The sequence below is a fragment of the Styela clava genome, chromosome 6 (genome assembly GCF_964204865.1).
Source record: "Styela clava chromosome 6, kaStyClav1.hap1.2, whole genome shotgun sequence".
Classification (NCBI taxonomy): Eukaryota; Metazoa; Chordata; class Ascidiacea; order Stolidobranchia; family Styelidae; genus Styela; species Styela clava.
In genome coordinates this window covers 9,697,989-9,714,468 of record NC_135255.1, presented here as the reverse complement: position 1 = coordinate 9,714,468, position 16,480 = coordinate 9,697,989, and the positions used below count along the sequence as shown (strand labels likewise).

Genomic DNA, 16,480 nt, shown 5'->3' with positions numbered 1-16,480 from the left:
ACTCACTTTACGTGGAACAACATTCCCAAAACATCCGTAAATGACAAATGCATTATCTTACAGACAAACCAAGCATCCGCTCAAAAGTGCGTGTATATGCTTCTTACATAGCTCATATGTTCGTATGTTTATGGAGAAAAAGGGCCAAACTTTCTATATAGATAATCTGTATTCGTCTAGCTATTTTATTAGAACGAGGCTTGCCGACCAAAGGAAGATGTCAACAACTATATTAATACCTATTATCGCGTTCGCGCTTCTTCTATCGTTGCCTCAAGTTTGTGAGTTTACTTTGTTATTATAATATCCCTAAATAACAATTTAATTTTTCTGATTGTGTGATGCATGATATTTTGTAGTGTTTGTATGTGTTCCATAATTTGTAAACTTGGTTTGCTGCGAATTTCAATTAAAAAAGGTGACAAACATTTTGTCCGACTTTAAAGACAACTATCACTTTTTGATTCGAAAATCTTTATTTTTTTAGATTCAGACGCTCACGATATTCTTGACAATTGCGATCAGAGAGGAGATGATAGAGTGAAGTGTTTTGCTGGTGGGCAGCCATCTAAATGTGAAAAGCAGGGATGCTTTATGTGCGGAGCCAACAGATTATCAAACGAAACAAAATGTATAAGAGGTTTGTTTAATAATGAATGGGTCAGTCAAAATGTTTTGCAATACAAACCGAGTTACGATACGATCAAGTTGGAAAAGTTGACTTGACATCGTGAAGCACGACTGTTTTTATACGGCTGTTTATAAAATTAGGCAAAGATATTCAATACATGAAGATACTCAGGAAAAAGGGGTTTCAATACTAATTCGATTGGAAACATATGGTGAAATAGCAAGTAAGATGTACAAACGTATCAGAAGTTCCCAACCGTAATTTATTACCGTACGTATGATGAACCGTTTAAAGCTAATTTTCAACAGTGTACAGTGTAGTACTGTAAATAACAATAATAATTGTGAAGAATGATAACAAAATTTCATTTAGAAAATATATTTATTTCTAATTGTTTATTCTGTTCACAAATAGGAAAAGCCTGCAAAAGAACTGATCTTACCGGAGCTGATAACTGCTGGGGAGGCGAAGAAGGAGAAGAAAATGCTCATGATTGCTTTGTAAAATACAAATGTGCTTGGTGTCCAGATAATGATAAATACAAGTGTGTTCGAGGTTAGAAATGTTTTATTTTTCATCAATTTTTTTGGACGTTTATCTTATACGACAGCAGCTGCAATGATATAAGTTTAGTTGAATGTGCTAGATCGGGAAGTATTCAACCCTGCAAAGTTGTTAATGTACTTTATTTTATCCCAAAATACAACCTGGCCCGATCCGAAATTAGCAAAATGTCGAAGTTGATTCACTTTGAAATGTAAATTAATAATTATCGTTCTTTGACGCCTACAATTATTGGTTGACAAAAATAACGTTTTGGTCTGAGTGAACATTTTATAAATACCTACTTATTTTGACGTATGGTAATAATAAAATCTTGAATAGCAAGCCAAATTCTTTTTTTTAAATAATAATAAATTTTGAAAAAGCATAGAATAATTTACTTGGATATTATAATTTAGTGGAAATGTAAATGGGACGAAGTGCACTAATCAAAGGATGCACTCTGCTACTCTAAAAAATTGGTTTGATGTCTTTAGGCTGAAAACCTTCCAGACGAACCAATAATTTTACTATTGCACAACACATATTTACTGTAATCATTTGTACAATGCCCCATCATATATCTGGTGAAGGCATCACCAGCCACTTTAATACGGCCGGGTAATTTTTTCATGACGTCAGAATTCTATGAAACTTTTATAAAAAAAATGCAACACGGCGTTTTGATACTTTACCGTTTGTGTAATTATAAAAGACATGTTGATCTACAAGAGAAACGAGACGGGGTGTTTAAAGAAATATCTGAGTGAAAATTATTGTAAATATTTTCATCATTTTGATAATAATGACCATACTTGATATAGTGCCCTCAATTGGTTTGTAATTAGTAATAATATATTTTGATGAAACATACAAATTATTATCATGAATTTTATCATTCAGCCGAAATTTACCGAAACAAGTATGAAGCGCGCTTTAGCTGTGGGTGGGTGTGTACTAATGGAAGGATGAACTCGGCTATCTTATATTAATTGAGTTGACGTGTTCAGCCATAAAACCTCTTAGATTAACCAATTAGTTTACTATCATTTTACAACATATACCCACTCTAATCATTTGTTCAACGTCTTACATAATATCACTTCTGAATTATGTTATCAGAAAAAGCCATCTATTCCTTCCAAACCGGTTTATAGCGCGAAAGTGTTTTTTCCCACTAAGAATGTCGCTAAAGAAATTGATTAAAAATTTCCAAAGCATGCTTATAAAGGGAAGCGCAAGAGGTTTTCGGTGATTATATTGATGTAATCATGAGTAACAATACCAGCTTTTGATCCAAACGAAATGGTTATTTAAGTTCCCGTTGAGTACATGCTAACGTTTTTTGTTCGGCCAGGTTTGGTCTATAGACAAAACATTTTCTGGGAGTGTTGCGGGTTTGTTTTTTATTATGACAAATCAGTGTTTATAGAATTTTAGCGGAACTTGATGAAGTAATAAATGAATTGACTACAGAGTGAATTCATTTCCTTCTCCTGTATATTTCGCAGTATTACAGATGATTTGTTTTCCTTTCCACAACACAAAGAATTGACGAATAGGCCCGTTATAGAGATTATAGTTTATGCTTCGTAACAAAACATATTCCGAGGTCTCTGTAGGTAGATAGTGACAAAAAATTACTCAAAATGTTTATAATAACACCGACGCTTTTCTGTATATATTATAATTTCATAATTTTATGCCTGGAATATATTTTTTTTTTTCATTACAGATTTTCCAAAGCCTCAGCGTAAGTAATAACTTCAATTTAATAATCACTACTTAAGCATTTCTAATAAATCTTAATTTCATTGCTATTCCTTTTCAACAAGTTCGATCGGATCAAACTAAATCGGAAAGAGTGCTGATATATGTTCATATGCCCGAAGTTATAGATATAGGCCTACAGATAATAAAATTACTCTTCTATGTAGCGACCACAATACGCTTCACAAGTTAGGCAGTCAAGATTATACGATACATACTTTTTATCAGTCGGACTATCACCGATACAACAGAAACCATATGATGCATTAATCATTTATTTTTAGCGTTTGTGGATAATTGTGACCAACTCAAGCCTGAGAGAAGGTTGTGCAGAGGAAGGGCAAATAAGAACTCTACAAAATGCGCTGAACTAGGCTGTTATTATTGTGAAATTGGAAAACCCAAATGTATTGAAGGTATTGCTGTAAATTGTATTGCCCTTTTCCGGTGACGCCTGTGCTTTTCAGGTTTGTCCCTTGAATCAGTTTACGAATTAAATACTATTTTCATAAAATCACATTATATTGCGGCATTAGCGCTATTGCAATGTTGCATTATGGATGGATAGCAGGCACGTATAATAACGTCCTGCTTTTTTTTTTGAAAAGCTTACTTAAAATATTAGTCTTGACTCTTGACACTAATATTTGACACATTTCATTACCATTTCTTTTCTTTCCGCGACCAGGGTAAGCCTAATTGCTTTAAATCAAAACAACAATACTGATCACGCAGCTACAGGCGTAACTCGTGCAACAATAATCTGTAGCCCAGTGTAGTGGTCTGGTGTAGTCTGATTACGTCTGTCAGTAAGCGGTGAATATTACGCTTTTAGAAAGCATTAGCAACTCAAAATTTGTTTGGTCGATTAAACAAAATTTATAACATTCGTTCTATCTAGAGGCAGAATATAATTTGAAAGGCTTCTTAAGTTTAGGCCTTCGATATCTATCTATCTCATGTGTCTTAAGGAATCGCATGCCGATTCGAACCATCAGACGAAGATTTATGCTGGCAAGGTGAAGGCAAGGAGGATCGGCAAGACTGTCTTCGTTTATACAAGTGTTCATGGTGTGCAAGAAATCCCGAAGGAAGACGATGTGTTAAAGGTAATACATTCTGTATTATCATCATTTACAGCAGGCCTGCCCAACCTTTTTCGTCTCGCGGGCCACTTTCACGTGACGAAATCGGTCGCGGGCCGCAAATGTTTGTACCAAACATTAATAGCAGATAAGTCCTGATTTTGGTATAGGTAATTACATAATACATAAAAGGCGAGTTTATTAACATGAAATCAATCAAATTAATGATTGCTTACTGGTTACTGGGTAGGACTGACAAATTATTCAAATATTAGAATAGCGGTTTACTATTCGAATATCTGGTAAACGGGGTGTGGACATAACACTCTCGATCGGCCGAATCAAAGAATCAATCATCACACAACACACTTGCGGTTTTTTGGCGACCACGCAAGAAACACACGCATCACGTCAAAGTTGAGTGTTATATTTGCGTTATAGTGTTTTTATTCATTCATTTTCAGTAGCTACGATACTGAGACTTGACACATACCTAATAATAAAAATCGGCTTTTGATTATTTGAACGTAGATAGATGGCAGGAATAATTACACCAAAATCACGAAAGATACTTATGTATAGTAAAATGTATGTAAAAATTCTGTTAGTCTGCTTACAATCTTCATACGGCGGGCCGCAAAAAACACTTCGGCGGGTCGCGGGTTGGCATCATATACCTCGTCAAGCAGGAGACTTAATGTCATTAAAAACAATGAATAATGTCGTTTGAGCTCAAAATAAGAAAAAAATAAAGATCCAGACTATATTCGTGTGTTTTATGAGACACGAGGACAAAGTGATGATAGTCGAACAAATGAGGACATCTGGACCTTGAAATTGAACTGGCCAGGAAGATGTTGAATGAAACATGAAATTGTTTCTCGGCAAGATAAATATTTTTTTTTTTCTATGTATTATCATATATATATGTCTACCGAAAAATAAAACAAATAATGTGGGTTGTGACTAATATTATTATAGTTATATATGTTATTTGACCAGTAATAATTATCAACCAGAATCCTATTTTCGCTTTTGTAGATACCGTGATTCCCAAAGATATACCGACCCTCCCGCCACCTACAGCTATGCCAGCACCACGTAAGTTGTTACATGGTTGTTTAAATAATATTAAGATGTTCCTGGGGTTGATAGTATTTCAGTCGCATTTGAAAAATTATTACAATATGCGTATTTTGGTTACGAATATTGTCGTTCAATGGAAAAGTGCATGTGCATTCTACAATAATGCAAAAACTGAAAGTCAAATTCCAATATGGCGTTTACGTAAATGTATAAATTTTCATTTATATATTTTCCATTTGTTCAAGACGTGGACGACTGCTTTGCTGGTGACATAAAAAGAAGACAGTGTTTCTCAAAAGGAAAGAGGGGATTATGTCGTAAAAACGGTTGCTCATATTGTCCTGAGAGAAAACCAAAATGCATTGAAGGTGCGATAAAATTATTCACACACGAATTACAATGAAACCACAAAACAACATTTTTTATCTATTTACCAAACGACCAGTCCAATAGAGTTCAGGTGACTCTTCTCTGGTGCCAAGCTAGTAATTCTGACTGAAGAATGTAAATGAATTTAGATCTCTATCTCGCGGAATTGTCTTGCAAAAAAGCAGAATTGCTGAACCTATATTATTGAAGAACGTAAACTATAAGTAAAAAATAAGGATAACATCCGTTTGCTCTACACAGGCCTGGCTTGTAGCTATGTTCCTTCACAAGCTCACAATTGCTGGAAAGGGAAACCCGGAGAAGAAAACGCTGACGAGTGCAAAAATATATATGGATGTTCTTGGTGCAAGAAAAACCCAAGATTCAAATGTGTTAGCGGTATGTGAAATAATACTAAATTTAGGTCCAAGATTAATGCTTTATCGTGATATAAAAATGGAATCGTTCTAGTTTCAAACAACATGAAAATGGTAACGTAACGTAAATAAGTTTCAAGCAGGTAGGCGCATCGAGGAAGTTACATCTAGTATTGAGTAATATACATTAGAATATTTGTACTGAGGAATTATACATAAAAACATCATGATATCTTTTATTAAATTTTCAATGTCGCCCCAGTATTGTAAATATTTTTGACGTGATGTGTGGCATTACACAAGTTTCAAAAAAAATCAAAATTGATTAAACCACAATTGATTGACAAACGAACAAAAATGACATTCATGACAGACGAATCACATCCAAATTTTTTTAAATTGTAGCAATTGTAGATCATAGCACCAATCTGAAATATTGCGCACAAATTTATATAACAAGTAGTTTTGTAACATTCACAAAATGAAATCATTTCATAAAAAAAAATTATGCGTGCAAAAACTATTCATTGACAAGAGAATTTATGTCATATGGTAAGTCGAAAGCATTTCACGGAAGATTTATTTCTGCTAGCTGTACTGTTTCTCAATGTCAGATTTTATTTTTTCGTACAATGTACGATTTACGAAAAATGAAAAATAAATCAAAACGTTTACAAACACGCTACTACTAATCACGTTCGACAATAGAACAGCGAAAATTTCAACACAAGGTAACAAAATAATAAACATGAAACCGACAAATATAAACTGAAAATTTGCCATAATACCAGTGTGTTTTACATCGTTCATTTACTATCAACATTCTATCAATTTAATTACAGATTCTGTGATTCCAGATCCCCCGATAATTGCTCGTAAGTTGTTTTGTTATGCATTTCGTAGAGCTTTGACCGTAGCCAGCAACAAAATATATTATTCGTGGTATTGCTTGCCAACTGAACTCACTGACGAAATATGTGCTCCAATACCGCATATCATTTATCAAGCGATTTAACCATTATTTTGCTTAATACTTTCAAAAGAACCTAAATTGAGTTTAAATTGACTGAACCATTGTATATTTTTATCTGAATTCAGCAATCACTTGCGCCGCTGAAGAAGCCGTCAACTGCTTTCCTTTTGTGGACCGCTCCATAAGCCTTGCGCAATGCGAAGATCGTGATTCTGAATGCATCTATTGTCCAGAAAGAAAAAAAGGTCCAACATGTCTGAGATGTGAGTGAATTTTTTTCTCTTATCTGTAATGCGCTGTGTTTAGATCTTCAAAATAATCGTCAACGCCATTGCGCAACTAGTCGTTATCAGATTTCTAACTATTTATATAACAAATGCACCCTAGTAAAAACTTAGGAAACAACTAGAATTACTGACACAAAACGAGATACTATTTTCATGTATCAAAAGTTACAAGCGATTGGTCGAAGGAAAAGTATAAAGGAATTAGTATTTTTCTGTCCTCGCAAAGACTCTAAATATAGCATATCATACTATAAGTATAATATTACATAAAAAATCTCCTTCGACAGACCGTTGTCCAAATGGCCACCAAAAGAGATATAAATCTGACGGTTGTTGCAAAAGTGTTGGCAGTAGTGTGTCCAGTACTTCAGCTCAAAGAATTGTTAATGGAGACGAAGCTGTGGAAGGACGATGGCCGTGGATGGTATTATTATTATTTTTCTTCCTTTCCGTCATTTATTACGCTACAAAATAACAAATACTTTTCCTGTCCCTGTAACATCACTACTTCAAATGTTTTAGCACGTGACTAATGAATGTACATAGCCGTTTGGAAATGAAGGCAAGGACATACAAAAAAGTAAAAAACGAGAATATCGGTCAGAGACCGAAGACTTATCGATCGAAAGTTAGGGGATCCCAAAACAGCGCTCTTGTTCCATAGTGACACCTTGTGTCCCATCACTAATTAATTGATAACTCGCCAATTATACGACATACTCCATCCAAAATCAATAGGCCTCTGGTCCGGCATATGATGAATGCACATGCAAAATCTGGAGCAGATTCAATTTCGCTTTCGTGAGATATCGCGTGCATCTAACAGACAGACAAACAGACAACATACTTACCGATTGAAATCGATAAGTAATAAAGTTGAAAAAATAGCACTGCATTTTGAAACGTACCGAACGAATTTGCAGGTTGGGCTAATACTTTGAGATAGAAACATTGCCACAATGCAGATTTAGAATTCTATCTCAAGTGTTCATGACACCATGAAGTGTAAAATCATATAGTAAAGCCGTCTTTTAGTAGTTTGAGCGTTAAGTGCTGAGGTTTTGCACCGTGTGCTAGCAGACCCACTACTACGAGTTCGAGCCCTCATTGTTGCCAATTTCTTCATCTACAGTCTGGGATTCATTCAAAGGCCCCACTTCAGCTCAATATTTTCCAAATTTTGAGCTTAATTTGTGCATCTAAAATCACATGATAAATGTCACAATTACTGTTAATTAATGTCACAAACATGATAAATGTCACAATTTCTTTCTTTCTATGTAGGTGCAAGTTATCGGAGATTATTTTGAATTAGGAAAATTGATTTGTGGCGGGACACTAGTGAGCAAAAAACATGTTTTATCTGCTGCTCATTGTCTGGATAAAAGAGAACCGTAAGTATTGCTATAAAATCCTCCTTTGTTGTATTCTTGCTCGGCCACCGCAGGGCAAAACATTAGCATAGTAATATCATCTTCAGGTTGTGGCAGCAAAAATGCCATTTCCAATACATTTTGAAACGAATCAATTTGCTAGCAAAATATTAAATTATCTTCACCATTCCTCGTACTTTAAATCTGATCTCATGTTGAAATCAGTGATTCTTCATAAAAATAACCAAATTTTAGTTTTTCTTGTGGACATCGCCGTTAAATCTCCTTATATGATTGGAGTGTACATCTGCAAAATTTTGCTAATTTTTTGTTGTTCGTATTAGGTAAAATTAGATTTTAACGGCCAACAGAAACGGCGAACCACTGACCCGGTTCACGGAGTGACCACCATGTTTTTGTTAATCCGACAAGCAATGAATTATTGATATATATATCTTATAACTACAAAAGCTTGATAACCGATCAATTCTTAATCATTTCATTCCAGGATAGCTAGGTATTATGTGCGGATGAATTCTTTTGATCTGGAGAGCGACGATATAGTGGAGATGGATGTTTCAAAATTAATTCCTCACGAAACTTATAATTATAACATTGAAAACTTGCAGTTTGACGTCGATATTATGCTGATGGAGGTTAGTTTGGGACTCACCAAAATCAAATTTTTTTTTTATTTTTTATTTTAGAGTCAAATATTTATCGAATACAACTCCATATCCATATATATACAAATAAATATTGAAATACCTGATAAATGTAACACTGACTAGCTTTGGCGTCGCATGGACCAGATGATACAAGGTAGTTCCGCAGCACACTTCTCCGGTTTAAATATTTTACCGATGTTCATACATATACATCAAAAACAATGTTTGTTTGCAAAATGAGGGCGTCATTAATGGGGTAATTTTGCCATAATTTAGGCTCTTTGACGTCCTTTTTTTTTAAACTTTTGTGTCCATTTCTTTGGGCCTCGCTCTCTTACTATCGATATTATTATTGAAATCTGCTTTTGGGCCACCCTGCCTATGGCAAAAAGTTTAAATTTTTTCCTCATATGAACCAGATTGCAGAGTGTTTTTTTTTTCACTAAATACTCTCTCTCTCCCTTACTCTTATTGGACACAAATTGGACCTATGTTGTTAATATGCTGTTGTTGTTATTTTCTTATTTTTGTTGTGAAAAAATCGCGTTTGTCTTCCACTATTCGACCTAGGGCTTCTACAAATTTTTGTGTGAAGAGTTTCTGTGGGCTCTATGGGATTCGTTTATCACTTTGATGTTTCATGTGATGACGTCTTAAAAATTGCGTTCGCAGCGATCTGGTGGTCAGTCGAAGTCGGAAAAACCACCTCCATAATAAAAGAAGTCTTAATTCGTGCCCATATATTTGAGAATGCCTCTCTAGTTTCAAAATTTGATTCTTGGTATGTTGTCTTGGATATATGATACGACACGATATATGACACGGGTACATGGCATGAATTTTTTTCTTCAAAAGTCCTCTCGTCAATCAAGTTATTTTTATCGATTTCTGTTAAATGCCAATTGTCGTTGCCAATTTTTAAATTTGTAATTTTAATATAATTATTCTCACCAGAGCTGGTGTATCGTTTTAAAATTAATAAAATTTCAATATTCCATCAACTCAGCTGGTAGAAGAAGTTCCCGACAGCCCCAATATACAACCTCTGGCGCTGCCTCAAGGTGAAATTGTGCATGTTGGTCAACGGTGCATTGCCATGGGATGGGGGTTATGTAAGTCTCATTTTTGTTTTATTGTTACTCACTCACAATACAAGGTATAAATATGCTGGTGAGATTGCTTCGAGTGCAACCTATGTCGATATATCATATCATCTAATCATGCAGAAGTGCAATCAAAAAACGTAGGATGAAATTTGAATTATTTTAATTACAAATAAAATTAATTTAAATTTATTTTGTTGAAATTCTATTTCCACAAATACTTCTATAATTGGTTTCTCGTTCATAAACACTACACGCGCTTGGAAGCATGGCAGATGGGGCGCGAAGCAGTTCGGAGTTTTCAATCTTTAACGCGTATGGTATTGTTTCTGTTGGTAACTAGGCAAATGCATGCCGTATGTAAGCAATATTTTTGTGATTTTTCAGTATCTAAGATAAAGTTGGGACAATATTCCTGTCATGGAGTTCCTAACGCAAAGAGCGTTTTTTGCACTGTAAATGTAATTCGGCGAATAAATAGTTCTCAATGTCCTCGTGTAGTACAGGTACATGTGTCGACATATACTTGTGAGATAGGGAAAATTTGCTCAACTAATATAAATATATTCACAGTCGAAATAATCACGTTGTGCTGCTGACGAAAACAATAATCGATTATGCCTGAAAATTAGCTATTTTTTCAGTCTTCTCAAACTTTCAAACCTAGTAGTTCATTAACCGTTAGATTACTAGATAGAAGGTCAGTTGTATTATCAATTCACCGGATTTGTGAATCGTGGGCAACTTCGCGACTCGAGGGCTATTACGGAAGCTGTTCACGATGCTACGAGTCATACAGTCTTATTTAGGCTAATTCTTTCGTCGCAGACTCGCATTTGTATGTTCCGCCGTGTATAACCGTCGTTTAACTCACTCCTGTACTCACTGAAACCTGGAAATCCCAAGAAACAACAAATAACAAATTTAGGACGCTTAGGACCCTATCGCTAATTTTTATATTATGGGGTTTGGGGGGAGCGCCCAAAAAGTTCAAGAACCCTCACAGATATACAGGGTGTCTCAAAAGTAAGCATACACTTTCAATTTCGATTTTCTTTTCTTTTCATTTCTTTAGAAAACATAGTATGGGTGAGTAGTATAATTCTCTGTTAATGAGGCGCTAAGTATGCCTTACTGATTTATATGCTTCTTGCCAAACAGGACTTTTGCACCTCCTTTCTTGGCTTAATCTCCTTGTCATTCTGTGGGTTGATCAAAAATACAAACAATACCTAAATTTTACTACTTATTCATACTGTGTTTTTTAAAGAAATGAACGCTCTATGATAAGTACCTGAAAATCAATTCAAACTTAAAAGTGTATACTTACTTTGATACACCCTGTGAATATATATGGTGAATGTAGCGACAAGTAAGCAGGGCAACATTTAAGTTCTATATTTTTACAAAATCTTTTGCTCAACCTATGATTGCAGTGCATGACCACGTGGTTTAGCTCTGACCACATCGATGATAATATGAACCTATTTATATATTCAAATTTTTTTTATAGCCTCGTTAATAGATGAAGATTTATCAGTCAAATTACAAGAAGTAGCAATGGATATTAGATTGACAGAAGATTGTAGAGCACCGAGTCCACTCTATAGTACTGAATCATTCTTCTGTGCTAATCGAGAAGATATAGATGTAGACATATGCTCTGTAAGTTTCAACAAATTTGGTGAAAGATATTTTCTTAATCGAGGCAATCTCCCACAGGCAAGAAATCCTGAAATGACAAAATGCATCAACCAGCTCAACTAATCTTAGGTTTATCAAGTCAGAACTCAATTTACGTATTTCCGCAATTGACAAAACAATCATTTAATAACTTGAATACTTTTATAGAGAAAGGGGAAATATAGTAAAAAGTATATATAGTAATAAAAAATAATAAACTTTTTTGTACAGGGTGATAGCGGCGGCCCCATAGCTTGTCAAAGATGTGACAGTTGCGAATGGTATATTGCTGGAATTGTTTCAGCCGGATCTTGTTTTGACAAATTCGGTCTGTTTCCTGGGGTTTTTACTAGAGTTTCCTTCTTTGAGAACTGGTTGCATGTAAATGGACTGGAGAGGAAAAATGGAGAATACGACTGCAACTTTTACTGAAAAATAGATTTGACTATCACAATTATTTGATATTACCAAGTAAAACTATTTATGTTCAATTAAGACTCACTAACCAAGGCGTGTTTCATGAATTTTATATATTTATTCAAATACATCTCTTCTGAAATATTACATTCATATGATAGTAACAATTATATATATATATATACGATTACAAATTTTTTTTCATTCGAATCTCTTGTTGTCTCGACGAGGTTAATCAAATTGTAACTCAAGACTGTAATAAAACGAAATGAAACCAGAAAACCCGAAGTCATAATTTTGGGCCAGTAAAAATGTGTGATTGGATGGGGTTAGTGTGTAGCGGATTTTGAGTTAAGTATTAAAGGGTGTAGCCTACCGTTTCGAAAAAAAACTTGATGAGCAATGTTCTACTATGGTCTAGTCTAGACGCATCCCAACTATCATGTAGTTCTGTACAACCCCTAGACAAGAGAGTTTTAACTCTTTTATCTATGCCCCTTCCTCTCTGATATGCTATTGGGCTCACCCGAGAACCCTTAATAATAATTTTTCAAAAATACTCATAAATATATGAAAGTCAAATGGGTAGTCAAACAATAACAATGAAAAGTTATTGCAGAAGATAAATGGCCCTTCTGTAATGGCATTTCTCTAACAAACTTTTAAATCGTGGCTCCATGTTGCTCAATGTAATATTTATGCACATTTACACACTACCCAAGCAACTTGTGTTTCCTATTGGACACAAAATAGACCTATGGATCGTTTTGTTGTTATGTTGCTGTTGTGAAAAAATTGAAGTTCTCTTCAACTGCTGCACAAACTGCTTCGAAATTTTTAGCGGGTTTTCGAGGCTCCGTGTTACTCAATGAATTATATTTATGCACATATACACACTACTCAAATGACTTCTGTTTTTATTGGACACAAAATGGACCTAAGGATCGTTTTGTTATTACCGTGTTTCCCTCAGACCTACCCGGAAAATAAGACCTAGCCTGAATTTTAAAAATGATTTTAATAAAAGCCCTTCCCTTAAAAGAGGACCTAGTCAATAAGGCGATTTTTTTTACCTAATCGCTAGCAAAACATCCCTCCTACACGTTTTAAATGATTGATAAATATCATGGATTATAATCCACTTTTTACGGTTATTTTGACTAAAAACGTGTTATTTATAAGTAAATGGATATTGGTTTCATATTTTATATATATATATATGAAAATCTCGTAATTCTCTACTTTGTAATTTTGTTTTTGATAAATAAAAATATAAGACATCTCCCGAAAATAAGCACTAGTGTTATTTTTCGGAAGAAATTTAAAATAAGACCCAGTCTTATCTTCGGGGAAACACGGTATGTTACTGTTGTGAAAAAATTGCTGTTCTCTTGAACTACTGGACCAATTGCTTTGCATTTTTCAGTGGTTAAAGATTTTTGTTATCGCTAGAAGACGGTTCCATTACATTTGAACCCACGTACATTTGAACCCGTGACAATTGCACCTGTATGCTATTGCACCTATGGAATTTTTTTTGTTTTTCGGATAGTTGAACTCATACTAACCCTAACCCATGGGTTTTAGCACCCGCATATAGATTGAACCCGTGGATATACGCATGGGTTCAAATGTACGTGGGTTCAAATGTACGGTCACCCTAGAAGACTATTACTTTTATTGATTTGAATATCTGTGGTTTCTATGTGATTCGTTTTCTGCTTCGAAATTTTGAGTGATGACGTAATCAAAATTGAACATTGCGTGGCGCGTTTCCGTGATCATATCTCAGTAAGCTGGTGGTCAGACTATCGGTACTGTAAAATATTATGATACTACTTCGTTTTGACTTTCATGTCCATATATTTGAGCATTGCTGTCATGTTGTTTTTGATAGTTGTTAAAACATAAAATACTGTTTCACGCAATAAAGTATTTTGAAAATGACACACAATTTACACAGTCCACTCAAGAGGAACTTTCACTGATCCCTACAGAACTTCCAAAACTCACGGAACCCCAATAGCCTAAGTATTTTGCGAAACCCCGGTTGAAAAGCACTGCTCCTAACAGTTTCTTCCGCCAAACACATCCATTCACTAGTTAGATGTTAGCTATAAATATACAGATATTTTTCAACGTTCTAAATATTATCCAGTGGGAAATATAAAAACGATGTGCATAATTGTTAAACGAATTGTATTTAGAATGAGATGTGAGGTTGATAAAACTTAAATCATATGCCCGATATGAAATTCAAGGGATTTTTATCACAAAACTGGAGAGAGCATTATAATATATCAAGTATATGCCAAAGTTTTCTTATTTTCAGTGTCTTACATAAACAGCTGAAACAAAGACTACCTGCAAATTTGACTGTTTTAAAAAGCGCGTAATTGTTTTCTGTTAGCAACATACGACATACATTCTGTCAGCTGTCATAAAACATAGCTATCCTAAAAAAACATTATCGGCAGTGCAGAAGGTCAGCTAAAAATCCTCAAGTCAGAAAGTGGAACAATAACACAGAAACAGCAATGTAAGTCAGCAATGTTACTACGTCATTTAAAGACTGATTTTGAAAAAAAAAATTAAAGCAATAAACTGCGACAAAAAAACTATGAAACAGCACAAAGACAGATTCATTAAATGCATTACTAGTTATCATTAAACTTTACCCAAATCAAAATAAGGAACCTGTTTCAGTTTCAGAAGAATATGTACAGCAGAAACATATAAACATTCCTCTGAAGAAAATGTAGCAACAACATCAACTTCAAATGATCTTCGAAATCTACTATGATGTGATATATATAAAGAGAATTATTTGTACTCTCTTGTTCATATATATATTCATATATATATATGTATTTTTTGGATGTTTTGTTGCTCAGTCTAGATGATTTTAGATGTTTTTTGAAGTCAAACTAGATGTTTTTATTTTGACAAAAGTGGCAGCCCTGGTCCACGGCTCAAAAAGTTTCGGAAACCTTGCAGTAGACCGCCAGATAGCAACTAACGCGAACGCGGTGGTTCGGTAGTTAATGAGAGAGACGATTTTTTCCACAACAACAAGAAAAAGAATTCTAAGAACAACAAAAACATAGTACCAAAACGATCCATAGGCCCATTTCGGGCCCACCAAGAAGAAGGAAAGGACCAAGAATATTAACAAAAACAACATAATAACATAGGCTTATCGTGCCTAATAACAAAACGATCCATAAGTCCATTTTGTGTCCAATAACCTAGGTGACGACACATTTTCCAATGTGAAAGGTTTTGCAAGCTTGAATCTTTTTTAAAGTTCTCTTTTGGTAACCATTATGTAGCATTTTGAATATACGGGCTACAGATTCACTTATGTAATAACTTGCTAGGTAAGATCGGACTCATGCAGTATAATAGGCAGACCAAGATGAGATTTCTAAATGCTATTCTTCTAGACTTGAAGAAACACTGACATTTACTTGGAGTTGTTTGTTCATAGAATTGTATTGGTTTTAGAAGGAGGATTTTGAAAAATTGATATTCATCTGATATATTTAATTGGCATAAAAGTATGTTGAACATCGAAAAGCTTGAAAATTTCCTTTAGCCTATAAAATTTCATTAATTAGATATCGAATCGTTGACAACCAAAATATATTTACGGGAATGAGTTAACAGGATAGTTGAAATTGTACGCACTTAACGTTGTGAAAATTCTGTTCCACTTTAAGCTCCTGGTACTTAATAAGTCAAATTGTGAGCAGATATGTGCTAGCTTCAAATAGTCTCTCCGGGATGCTTCTCAGGATAATGTGTGTGCCTGCATTTATGTATGTATTTATTCATATACATTCTACGTTCATACATTATAACAGTTTTCCAAGGCCGTTGCTTACTCATTCATTTCTTGTTTCTACTGTGCGTGTACCATATGCCGCCTACGGTAGCCAATAAAAGGTGAAAACAACAAAGTTGCTTTGTTGCCAAATTACCAATCTAGATTTTGTTGCTGTTGGGCGAATTGGATCTGCCTCACTGTCCCTGACCCATTCTACTTGTAATTTAAACGGTTGTGAATAAACATTGGCGACAAAATAGCGAAAAAAAATCTTTCGTAACCATCT

The 16,480-nt window shown here is 34.6% G+C and overlaps 1 protein-coding gene across 1 annotated transcript; it reads left to right on the top strand.

Moving 5' to 3' along the window:
- The first annotated feature begins 124 nt into the window (after window positions 1-124).
- On the top strand, window positions 125-12,670 carry LOC120331079 (uncharacterized). Its single transcript, XM_039398108.2, has 17 exons — window positions 125-281; window positions 488-640; window positions 1,046-1,186; window positions 2,910-2,927; window positions 3,229-3,360; window positions 3,916-4,053; window positions 5,071-5,130; window positions 5,361-5,483; window positions 5,746-5,883; window positions 6,704-6,736; window positions 6,960-7,097; window positions 7,409-7,545; window positions 8,406-8,515; window positions 9,003-9,150; window positions 10,169-10,274; window positions 11,779-11,930; window positions 12,180-12,670. Exons 1-17 carry the CDS (start codon window positions 125-127, stop codon window positions 12,378-12,380), a joined length of 2,085 nt encoding a protein of 694 aa, XP_039254042.2. The 3' UTR covers window positions 12,381-12,670.
- The last annotated feature ends 3,810 nt before the right edge of the window (window positions 12,671-16,480 follow it).